Source organism: Diadema setosum, chromosome 14 (assembly GCF_964275005.1).
Source record: "Diadema setosum chromosome 14, eeDiaSeto1, whole genome shotgun sequence".
Classification (NCBI taxonomy): Eukaryota; Metazoa; Echinodermata; class Echinoidea; order Diadematoida; family Diadematidae; genus Diadema; species Diadema setosum.
Window position 1 is genome coordinate 32,936,891 of NC_092698.1, and position 12,250 is coordinate 32,949,140.

Consider the following 12,250-nt stretch of genomic DNA (forward strand, 5'->3'; position numbering starts at 1 on the left):
AAGGCATGAACGGTAACTTTGCACCCAGTGTTCTTAGAAAACAGTACTTTGATAGGACCTACATTGACAGTGAATACAAATTAATTGAAATGATCAACGATCAATGATATTAGGCCTATAAAATATGCATGCATCTCACACGTCTCCCTTTGATTTGAACACTTATCACAATCTTTTAGGGCTTACTTCTTGAAGGCAAAAATTGTTAATTGACGAGATTCAATTATCCTTTGTATTAAATATTTTGATTAGAACAATTGGGTACAGGGATTTTTATAGAAATCGGAGTAATTGTTGTCAAGCTACTGCAAAAAAAAGCAAAAAAAAAAACACAACAACAACAAACAAACTCAAAAAAATCCTCGTGCACCGTTTGAGTGTTGTGAAAAGAAAGCATAATTTTTATCCCACTGTGAAGCGACTACTGTATCAACGTCTATACAGCTACACAATCATGTGAAAGGTTTCAAACTTCAACCTGTTCCTACTTGATGTGGTCCGGATTGAACATTCATTACTTTAAATTGTTTTACACTGAATTATCTTAAATGGTCACCTCTATATGTATATCATACACAAAAATCAATTGCAGGATTGCTACATAATTAAACTAACAATAATGACAACACTGTCAAACATCAGCAAACACCTGTCACGTAGATTTTTTTTTTTTTTGGTGATATATTATATTTTCTTCTCAAACAGACAAAAAATAAAATTAAGATAACAATGCTGAAGTAATTCATGCAAAACAGCGGGTGTTTGGGTTCCATCAGCTGAACGGATCCCAGGCACGATGACACAAGGACAATTTTGACGTCACACTGAAAGTCAACTTACCTTTAATTCAGTCGCGAGAGAAAAAAACACACGCATAATAGTCTTTTAATCACGATCATAAAGCATGTTAAATATTTTGTATGAGAAATGATTGGAGGTTAATTCTGAAGATATGAACATATTAAGAATAAAAGAAGCTGTGTGCAAGAATTATGTAACAATAAACATGAATATACTATATAAGGTCTGCGATAAAGAATATAAACGGGTTTTTATTGCGTAATTCTATGGCACAGCTACACTACACTACACGCGCACGTTGCAGAATGCACTCCATGTGAAACCCTTCATTCGTCACGTACACCATGTACTAATCGTACTGTGACCCGAATTTCGTCTCGCTTGCTAGCCGCTAACTGCAGTCAGTCGCCTCACCTTCCCCCGGCCGTAAACGTCTCCTGGAGACTTAAACTACAGCGTGGATAGAGACAAACGTCAAACCCGTGAGTAAAGCGAAAAATGATCTTTTTAATATGTATTGTTCTAAATATGTTTGAAACTAAGCATGCTATGATTGCCCAGGCCTGGAAGGTCAGGTTGTCTTTCCAAGCTCTAAATGCAGAAGAAATTCAAAGAGGTCGCAGGTCTCTGATCTTCATCCACGCCTGCGCCTCTCTCTCCAGCACCCGCTACCCGCGCCCCGAGATACATGATACCATGGACCTACGTAGTAATTTACTGTAGTATAATGAAGTATGGGGGGGGGGGGGAGGGCACAGCCTGGAAGGGATATTTGGCGTTTATAATTTCCTCCATACACTTACCCTCCTTGGTTGGTCATACGTATTTGATCCCTGATCTGAGACCGTGTGTGGCAATACATTTGCTAAGGCTATTTGTTACAATGGCAAGACTTCCTTTAATGTCCCCCCCCCCCCATTCCGAGAATCAAACTACCATGACCACGATGACTACTGTATTACTGTAGTCTATAACTCATGATAACTATACACAGCCCAGTCGCTGTAAGTAGCGACACAGTGTACTAACAGCGTCTTGCCGGGCTCGTCTATTCCAAGGAACAAACACTCACTGAAAATATTCAAACATTTCTTCTTCTTCTTGCCTAATCTTCAAAGGGCTATATAATGCAGCCTATCACGAAGATGAATACAACTTGTGTGCACGATAAGACTATCGATCGTAAGAGAAGGGGTGTGGGCTTAATCACAAGGTGTGATTTTAAGGTAGGTCACTAAAAGTTCCTTGAACTGTTCAGGTGAGACTGCACAAACTACAGAGCTTAAGGAATGGAAGTTTGTTCCACTCAGGTATAGATCTCTGGGCAAATGCAAATTTGTCGATGTTGCCCCTAGGGCGGTATGTTTGGAAGCACATGTCGTGATTTTCCTGGTTTTAGACGAGGTAATTGTAAAGAATGTATCTGGATGGATTGCAACAAGGTCGTTCATGATTCTGTACACCATATTAAGTCTGCTCACAGTACGTCGTGAAGATAGGCTGGGCCATTTCAACTTATTGATCATGCTAGTCACACTGCTCGTTCTTCTATAACCAGAGACAAAGCAAGCTGCTTGGCGTTGAATCCTTTCCAGTTTTTGAATAATCCGAGGCCATATGTGGGTCCCAGACACTACAGCAATATTCTAGGTGAGGTCGTATAAGGGACTTATAAGCTGCCTCCCTGAATGACTGAGGGAAGAACCTTGTGTTGCGCCGGATGAAGCCAAGCTGTTGCCTAGCTTTCATTCTTTATAAATTTACGTAATTTACTCTATTAAACTGTTAATATGCAGCACTTACGGGTCTATGAAGAATGTAGCTATCCAATTGGTAGAATCCTCATCACATGACATGCAGTTAAGTACCATCGCACGCTATCGCTATCAGCCGTGCAATTTTGCTTGAGCAAAAATGGATATCGATCACATGGTTGTGACGTCGCCAATTTCCTATGATGCCCGTATTAAACTCATGATTGACTCAGTAGATTTTCTCCTGATCATTGTCCATTGCACAGCTGTGATGTCACAATAAACAAATCTTTGGTGCGCGCACTCAACGGTAACAAGCGTACCTTCTGTCTCTCATTTTAGTATTTTACGGTAAACAGTTTCAACTGATTGGTTTCAAGTATGACAAACTGACTATGCTACTCATTCCATGAAAAAATGTTTGCCATTTCTGTACTTACATTAAAAAAAAAAAAAAAAAAAAATCTCTGTGGACCACATTTGTTGACATATTCGAGGTGTTGTATTTACAAATAGTGCATGGTCTTGTGCAGTGGAACAAGATTTCACACTCGATGAAAGATGAGGCATACTATTCAACGAGGCTTTACCTCGAATAGAATGCCTCTGTTCACCTTAATATATGAAATCTTGTACTGTCGTACTCATCACCATTCAGTAATTTGTACCGGTATATAATCTTCTCATTTGCTAACAGCAATGTTTTGCCTTGTCACCAGCTGTGCCATCTACAATATAGATATACCACACATGGTTGCAACCTGAAATATGGCCAAAGGTTGTGAAAAAGTGTAACCAATTGATTTGTTGCGTCCACCTGAGTAGAATGGCCATCATACAACAATGGCCACAATGATTTTCCCCGCAGCTGGCAAACACCCACCCAATATAGAGATAGAGCCACGATGGCTGCTGGTCTAACATGGCAAGTGGTCATCTTCGATCATCCTGTCACCTGTTTCTGCTGACCTCAATAGACAGGTGTCCATTTAATTTTTGTGGTGGATAAAGATGGTCATACTACTTGTATTAATCTCAAATTGTAGCTCCTTTGAAGCTATATATCACTTACCAGGATGAATCTACTATACTTGTTTTGTGCCATTAAGGTTGCCAATATTTCATTTGTTTGATGCTCATGTAAACAAGAAATGAGGTTTCTTGTGCTGTGCACTTGAATTCATAACCAAATCTACACAATATATTCTAATTGTCCCCGCCGAACGAGTTCGAGCAGGGGACTATGAAACGGGCTCCGTACGTGTGTGTGTCTGTGCGTCCGTGCGTCCGTCCGTCCGTCCGTCCGTGCGTCCGTCCGTGTGTGCGTCCGTGTGTGATCAAAATGTTCAATTTGCTACTTCTCTGTCATTTATGAGCCAATTTTGATTCTGTTTGCTTTATATGATAGCACTACATGGGAGCTTTAAAACTTCTACACAGAATTTCAGTTGTGACCTTTGACCTTGACCTTTGACCTATATTGTACATTTTGCTACAAAATGCTACTCCTTCGCCATTTCTAACCCGATTTCGATTCCGTTTGCTTTATGTGATGGCACTAGGTGAGGGCTTCAAAACTTCTACACAGAATTTTGACCTTTGACTTCTTTGACCTTTGACCTTGATTTTTGACCTATATTGTACATTTTGCTACAAAATGCTACTCCTTCGCCATTTCTAACCCGATTTCGATTCCGTTTGCTTTATATGATGGCACTAGTTGAGGGCTTCAAAACTTCTACACAGAATTTTGACCTTTGACTTCTTTGACCTTTGACCTTGATTTTTGACCTATATTGTACATTTTGCTACAAAATGCTACTCCTTCGCCATTTCTAACCCGATTTCGATTCCGTTTGCTTTATGTGATAGCACTAGGTGGGGGCTTCAAAACTTCTACACAGAATTTTGACCTTTGTCTTCTTTGACCTTTGACCTTGATTTTTGACCTATATTGTACATTGGCTACAAAATGCTACTCCTTCGCCATTTCTAACCCAATTTCGATTCCCTTTGCTTTATGTGATGGCACTAGGTGAGGGCTTCAAAACTTCTACACAGAATTTTGACCTTTGACTTCTTTGACCTTTGACCTTGATTTTTTACCTATATTGCACATTTTGTTACAAAATGCTACTTCCGGCGGGGACATATATTACGCACCGCGTAATTTCTACTTTTCCTTGTTTATTTTGATGAATGACCCTGATCAAAAGTCAATTTTGTCTTCACCCATCATCTGACATTTTTTGCCAAATGGCACAGATGCCTACAAACTTTGTCAGTGGATAGTTGCCATGGCATCCACATAGGACCTGACCCCATTTAAGTAGCCATACTCCATTACAATCCATGTGAAGTGAGATGACTCACTAAAAATTCATAAAATTAACAGCAAGCTGTTACTATATATGCACTAGCAGGGAATATTTTACCCTTCTGCAAATTGAATAGCAAATTTTAGTCGATAGACATACATTTTGAACAAAATTATGTGTAAGTCTATGAAATTAAATTTCTAGACAAATGAAATTTGTATACAGTCATACCAAAATGAATATCAAATTGCTATGCAATACCAGGAAAATTATTCTCTGATTAGGCTTAAGATAATGTTGAGAGGTTTTATAGAATATACCTTCTTTCTCTAGTTCCATCCCAGAAAAGACTCATTTACACAAAGCCAAACAAAATTGAAAACATACTCCACCCCCCCCCCCCCAAAAAAAAAAAAAAAAAACAGAGACAGCATGACAAAATATACCGGTAAATTAAATCTTTAAATACTTGGTGTAGGAGGCTACAGGATAGAGTAACAACTTGTATAACTGGCGTTGGAATTTTTAACAGCATATCATGATAAAACTGAGCATATCAGCTGTGATTCATTATCGCTTTGCATGCTCGCCCAAGGATTAGATGTGGGGATCTACTGTTTGTGCCATGCTTGAAGGGCTTTGGAAATTTCATAGACTTTTGTACACCAGCCCATGTTGTTCAAAATGTATACTGACTGCTTCATTGTGAAGATTAGGTGTTTAGTGTATGTGTTTGTTATTGTAATTTTATGCCAAACTATTACCAATTGCAGATCACCATCCCCTTTAAATCTTCCTACTTGATTGATACTGTCTACCAGAAGGAGCGTGTAGTCTGCAGCATCAATTTGGGGAAACACCTACATTCTACCATTCATCCTCTGACACCCTGGTAATCATGCCAGTACCAAGGATATCGGACTATGAGCAGGAGTCGCAGACTGATAAACTAAAAAGAAAAGCCCTTGCTGATCCCTTTGTGCCTATAGGTAAGTGTGCCAGCCAGTATTAAGATTTCATGCAGTCACAGAGAATCTATCCCTCAGCATCTCCTATAAACTGGAAATTCTCCCGCCTGGATCATGCGCGTGCAGCCCACTTTATGACTTGAAATGAGTGCAAACTAACTTGGCAGGGTCCAAAGCCAGCTGAAGGGATGGTATGGAATCTGTCTGACGCTGCTGTATTGTGTACCAGTACCATAGTTTTCATTTGTCTGCAACAGCCACAATATTCTGTGCTTGTGTATATTGCATGTATGCTTGATGCTCAGCGTACTGTATGGTCACCATCAGTGGTAATAGTGGGCAATTATATGGCAATTATACCACTGCATCACTGCATGCTGCTTTATTTGTTGTTGGTTTATTTATTTTGTTTAAAGCCAAAATTTCAAGAGGAGAATGCATTTTAGTGAGTGGTAAAACTGCCTGAAGGGAAGAAAAATTCAGGGAGAGAGAGAAGAGAAAAAAGTGCTGATTTAAATTGTCCCTTATTTGGAAGTGAGGTGACCTACATAGTAGCTCCTGTCATGTCCATTAAAATGTACGTGCCAATTCGCACGTGCAGTCCCAGTCCCAATACATACCACCTGGGGGAAGTGATTTATAGCCAAGGATCACAATCCTTTTCTAAAGGGTCGTGTCAATGTCAAGCCAAAACAAAATTTCATCTTTTTGATCATCCATTATTTGTGTGAGATGTATGTCATTGTACCACAAATGTTTGCTTCATGACTAGCGTTCTAGTCAGTTCATTGATAAGAATGATTGTGTGGTCGTATAATCAGTTTTATTGGACCGTTATTCTCTGGCAAAGACAGCATTTCATGTGGTACCGGTACTAGTAATAACTTTTAGCATCACTTGTGCACTTTGAACTTTATTTATGTCCCCCATCAAACCTTTACTGTGCAATCATCAAAATGTTTGTACATGTATGTAAGTAAGGATAAAAATTAGGGATGGTGTGGAATACTTCTGCTGCGTGCCTACCTGACCAATAACTAAGTGTGCAGCAAGTATGAGGTTAGCATCACTTAGTAATTGTATTATGCATGCATAACCTGCCCTAATTAAGAAATCGGAGTCCGGGATATGTTGTTGTGGTAACCTGAAAAGGCTTAGAACACGGCAAGAAAATAACATTGAATAAGTTTGTTGAAACATCAAGAATATGGAAATTTTCAAAGCATGCAAATAAAGGAGGTAACATTAAGCTCTAAAAATAGAGGTTGATTAAAAAATTCTGTTGTATTTCAAATAAGATGCTGTATTGTAAGCCCAGTGTCACCTCTATTTTAACCATGCTGCAGTAAAAAAGTAATCCCTAACACAGAATAGGAAGAGTCCATATAAGAAATATTAGAAATTATTTTAAACACAACAACACTGCTAGTTCTATTATCTATTATTATCTATTATTCTATTGCTTATCAGAGCAATTACCCTTGCCATATTTATGCACATGGAATTAGTTTCTTCTGTAGGACCTGTACTGGTTAGTGAATTTTGTCATCATTATCAATGATGGTTTTATAAATGAACTAAAAGAGTACCGGTACCTGGACATTTCCAAAAATATTACTTTGGATAATATTATTTAAAAGCTTGCACTACAAAAGGCTATTGTGTGCGATTTTTTTTTTTAAACGTAGTGGTCAAGTACACATCACATAGTTTAAGATGATATCGTAGGGGGAATAGACACAGTAGTGTGCGTGTGTGTGCATGTATGTCTTTGTGTCTGTGCATGTCTTTGTGTGTATTGCCCGTGTGTGATTGTTTATATTTATATGTCAGAAGGCTGTGGATAGTTTGCATTCTGACATGGAAGCATACCGGTATGCGAGATGAGAAGTGTTATACCCTGGCAGTCTTCCTCTACAGCTGTAGGTACAGTGTGCTTCCTTTTTGACACAATGAGTAGAACAAAAACATTTTGAGAGATTTCCAGAGTTTGATTGTTGTTGGAGTGTTGTTTTCTGGATTCATAATAAGCCTGTGATATAAAGTTTCTGCCACATACATTGCAGTGTTGTATTTAGGGGTCTATCTATAATACTTTTAAGCATTGTACTGTGACTTCAGGCAACACAATATCAAATGTTGTTGTTGTTGCTGTTGATGTTGATGTTGATGATGTTAATTGGCACTGTTCATTCTGTAGGTAGTCTTGCTCCAGACAACTTTGTTATGTGCTGCCATGCATGGCCAGAAAGGATGATGTTTTCAGCAATTATCAAAGGGCAATGCACATTTTACAGACAGTAATACAAGTGTGAAGATTTTTAAAATTTGGACAGCTGGTGTCAAAGACTACCGGTACACATTATGGCCAAAAGTTTTGCAAACCTGAGTAATGTTGATGTTAATATTGACTTGAAAATACCTTCGACTTAGGCAATTATTTGATTAATAAATGCCAGGTCTACTTAAGCAGTGTTGACTGTAATTATCATGTTGTTTATTGTCTATTGATGACGAAGTGCTATGTAAACCAGGTACATGTATAGGAATTTGGAGAATCATGCCAAATGCGTAAATTTCCATCAATTTGTTATTAAGTTACTTACGCCTGATGCTTACTGTATATTATTAGTAATGTGATTTTGAACACTACTTATATCCCCTTTCTAGGTATTCTTGGCTTTGCGGGTGCAGTGACATGGGGTGCAATCGCTTATAAGAGACGTGGTAACATGTCCACCTCCATTTACCTGATGCGGCTTCGTGTCATCGCCCAGACGTGTGTCGTTGGAGCAATGGCCGTTGGAGCAGGTGCGACGCTGTTGAAGAGTTATTACAAAAGGCCGTAACTTGGCTATCACATCAGGAATAATTAAAGGGAGAACAAGGTCCAGGTTGATGGGTACATCTGTCCCAAACCATGGACTAGCTGTTTTTTGTGGACCAGCTTGCCACTGAAACTGAAATGCAAGCATGAAAAGGAGTTCAAAAATGGATTTGCCCTGGTAGAATCCATGTATCTCCCCAACAAATTCATCGTCAAAAGTAAAGAATCATTGACTTGTCGGATGCTTTACTTTTACTGCGCTTTTTCCCCGGGAAGCTCTTGATATCTCACAAAGTTTATCGCTAGAGAGAAAAAGAACTAATTGACAAACATTGCATGCAGCCTGTTTGTTGTTGAGCAGGATCTATAATTAGAAAGAGGACCAAGAATCATGTGTTTCAGGGGTTTTTTAACTCATACTGACGTTAAATTGCATTGACGTGTAATATCAAGTTAGATGGAAAATGTAGGCTGGCTTCCAACTCTATCTTTTCTACATACAATATGTAGTGAGATACTTTTCATGTGTGGATTATTTGTATAACTGGCATCATTCAAGCCTGACGTTTGTTGACTTATGATAAATACATGTTGACTGCAAGGTGATTGTAAAAAGCCAGAATCTATGTATTTATAGATCTCAACAAATCATCTGTCCAAAGCTCAAGCTTTTGCATTGCAGTACAAATGCATACTGTTTTAAAGGTAGAACATTTTCTTGTACTTAATTATTCAAGCTTTGCCGGATAATATAAATAACATGGTTTTCATTCAGATAAAAACCTTTTTTTTTTGGTCTTTAAAGACCAACATATTTCCCTTAACATACCCTGTTTTCATCTTGTAATCACTTGAGATTTTCTTTATTTTCATATGTAGTACAATTTATGGAATGACAGCTAACAAAACTGATTGTACAGCCAACTCCTGTTATAATGAAGTTCTTGGGACCAGCAGTTTTCTTTTGTTCTATCGAAATTTCTTTATAACGGAACAAATAAAGTATATAAAGATATATAGATTGTAATTTTGGGAAATGAATTTTTACTTTGTTGTAATCAATGGGAATTTTCTTAAAACCATGTTTGTTACAACGGGAGTACATTGTATACAATTGTATTAGTTGCAAGTGGATTGGCTGTCTGTAGCACATTAGAAGGTGCAGTTATCGCGAAGAGTTTTACTGTTTTAATTGACAGTGTGTTTAGATGTGTCCTCATAGCTTGTTCATTAGTCTTATTAATTATCTATAATCAGATGATATTATCAACACATAGTATATGTTGCTAGATATTTATCATATTTAGTGTTTGTGCTAGTCTGCAATGTTGAAGTGCCATTGTGGTTGTGGGTCTGTTTTCCCTGTCTGCGTGTCTTGCCCAAAATCTGCACTGGTGATGCATGCAGCTCGCCTGACATGAAGCTTTTTTATATCTGCATGATGCTATGTAGGACTGCCCATCAACTTACATGTACCATGTTTTGGTAGACGAGTAATATGCATGGTCACGTGACACGGAGAAACTTCTCTGCCATACCGTGGCTTGGGATCTTTGTGATTGTTTTTATGGCAGTGTAGATGTCATGGTGGTTGGTTTGAAGATTAATTGCATTCATAGTAATGCTGTCCAGACACTTGCAAACAGAGAGTAGACAAATCTCAAGCCTTGAAATCAATCTCAAATGCCTTTAATGTTTAATAAGACAATAGAAAAATGTATTAGTCTTTTTTTTTTTTAGTCTTCATATTATTTTTTTTTCCCAGCACAAAGTTTTATATACATGGTTATACGTGCAGCTTGTGATTTATCAAAAGTCAACAGTGTCAGTGTCATTTTATGAATAATTTGCAGGGGCGGATCCAGAAATTCCGTAAGGGGGGGGGGGGGGGCAAAGCAGTTTATATTTCTGGTGCCACTTCCGGGTTAACTCAGCTGGCAAGCAAAAAACAAAACAAAAAACAAAAAAACAAAAAGGCCTTAACAGGTATTTTCTTGTACCACTTCCAGGGTTAATCAGCTGTCAAGCAAAGAAAAAAAAAGCATTACCAAAAAAAAGGGAAAGAAAAAAAAGCCTTAAGCACAATACAATTGGCAGCTGACAAGGATGGTTTCTTTTAAAAAAAAATGCAGGGGGGTGCTCAGTGCACCCCCTCCTGGATCCGCCAGTGATTTGATGGCTGTTGTCTTATGAAATAGCAAGTCCCAGTGGCAATGTTGAAAAGAGCTAGACACACTAGATGTATACACTGGAAATTACCCTTTGCCATGCAAGAAAGATGTGTGACATGCACCACCCTGTGATAATTTTGTGAGAATTGTAATGCTTGAAAAGTTTGTCATTGGATTTAAAGTGCCAAAGCCAACTGTAATTTTTAAGAGTACATGTTTGCCATATGACCAGAATAGGTCTGCATTGTATTGATACTGAAGTTTATAGGAGATACCAAGAGACTCCAACTCTCCCGCTTTCGACGGGAGATCTCCCGCCGAAAGCCCATTTTTGCAGAATCGCCTGTTCTCCTGCTTGAAATGATTTCTTACTTAATTTCATTGTATGTTGAAAAATAAGCCTTAGATAGCACGAGAGAGCATCTAGAACCCTAGACCGCAAGGGACTTCGTGCTCGTGATGTGCACTTCGTGCACATGAAGTTGGAGTCTTCCGTTTGCTAGGGGTTTCAGGCGGGAGAATCTCCAGATCAGAAGGTGCATGGGGTTGGAGTCTCTGGATACCTGTACCCTGTTGCTCGTAGGAAAGGAGGCGAGTTCAAGAATCAAGACTCTTCGCCTAGCTGAGCATAGGAATATTGCATACAGCTGCCAGTGCATACATACAAAGATGGTATACATGTAATTGTGTATATCAAATGTGCTTGTAGTTTGAATCCTGCTGTGGCATTAATGATGTTTGACTTTGGTAAAAAAATCTGGTAGGTGGTGGTGTAGTATGCGAGGATTTAGATAATTATTGAAAGATTTTACTGCTGTATGTACAAGATACTTGTATGAATGTCGAAGAGCTCTATCTATGTGTATAGGCTTTTATTAAAAGCTATGACGAACCAAAGAGTGTTGTCTGTGTGTGTATATATGAATGTGTTCAATGATCAGTGTCTGGCTGTTGACTTTATTCTATGGACTACTTTGACAATCTGCTCATATCGACATGTACTGTAAATGTCATGTCGTGATTAATTTTTCGTGCTGAGCAGCTCAAAAACAATTTTACGGGTTCTTGAATTAGCACTTTGCAAGTGCTTACTTGTATGTTTTCATCCAATTTACAGAAAAGACAGAATTTGATTTGACATTTCCTTGCATGAAAATTAATTAATGTAATGCCCAATCCATTAAGATGTAAGGCTTGCACATAAACTACTGCATACACGCATTCGCTCAAGTGAATACTATTAATTGTTGTACTAAAGAGATACATTGTACAGTGCACTCCCGTTATAACGAATACGGTCATATCGAAATTCCGGTTACAACGAAGTAAAAATTCAGGCCGCAACATTATCCGCTCTATGTATTTTTGTTGTTTATTTGTTCGGTTATAACGAAATTTCGATACAATGAAA

General features: G+C 38.4%; 1 protein-coding gene across 3 annotated transcripts; it reads left to right on the forward strand.

Annotated features, from left to right (window-relative positions):
• The first annotated feature begins 1,190 nt into the window (after nt 1-1,190).
• Nucleotides 1,191-9,440, forward strand: LOC140237756 (HIG1 domain family member 1A, mitochondrial-like). 3 transcript variants are annotated; one of them, XM_072317688.1, is made up of 4 exons: nt 1,197-1,283; nt 1,920-2,027; nt 5,695-5,862; nt 8,512-9,440. In XM_072317688.1, exons 3-4 carry the CDS (start codon nt 5,772-5,774, stop codon nt 8,688-8,690), a joined length of 270 nt encoding a protein of 89 aa, XP_072173789.1. In that variant the 5' UTR covers nt 1,197-1,283; nt 1,920-2,027; nt 5,695-5,771; the 3' UTR covers nt 8,691-9,440. The 3 variants fall into 3 exon arrangements, with proteins under 3 accessions (XP_072173788.1, XP_072173789.1, XP_072173787.1); XM_072317687.1 differs by lacking the exon at nt 1,920-2,027 and having other exon boundaries at nt 1,191-1,283; XM_072317686.1 differs by lacking the exon at nt 1,920-2,027 and having other exon boundaries at nt 1,210-1,283; nt 5,647-5,862.
• Nucleotides 9,441-12,250: the final 2,810 nt, after the last annotated feature.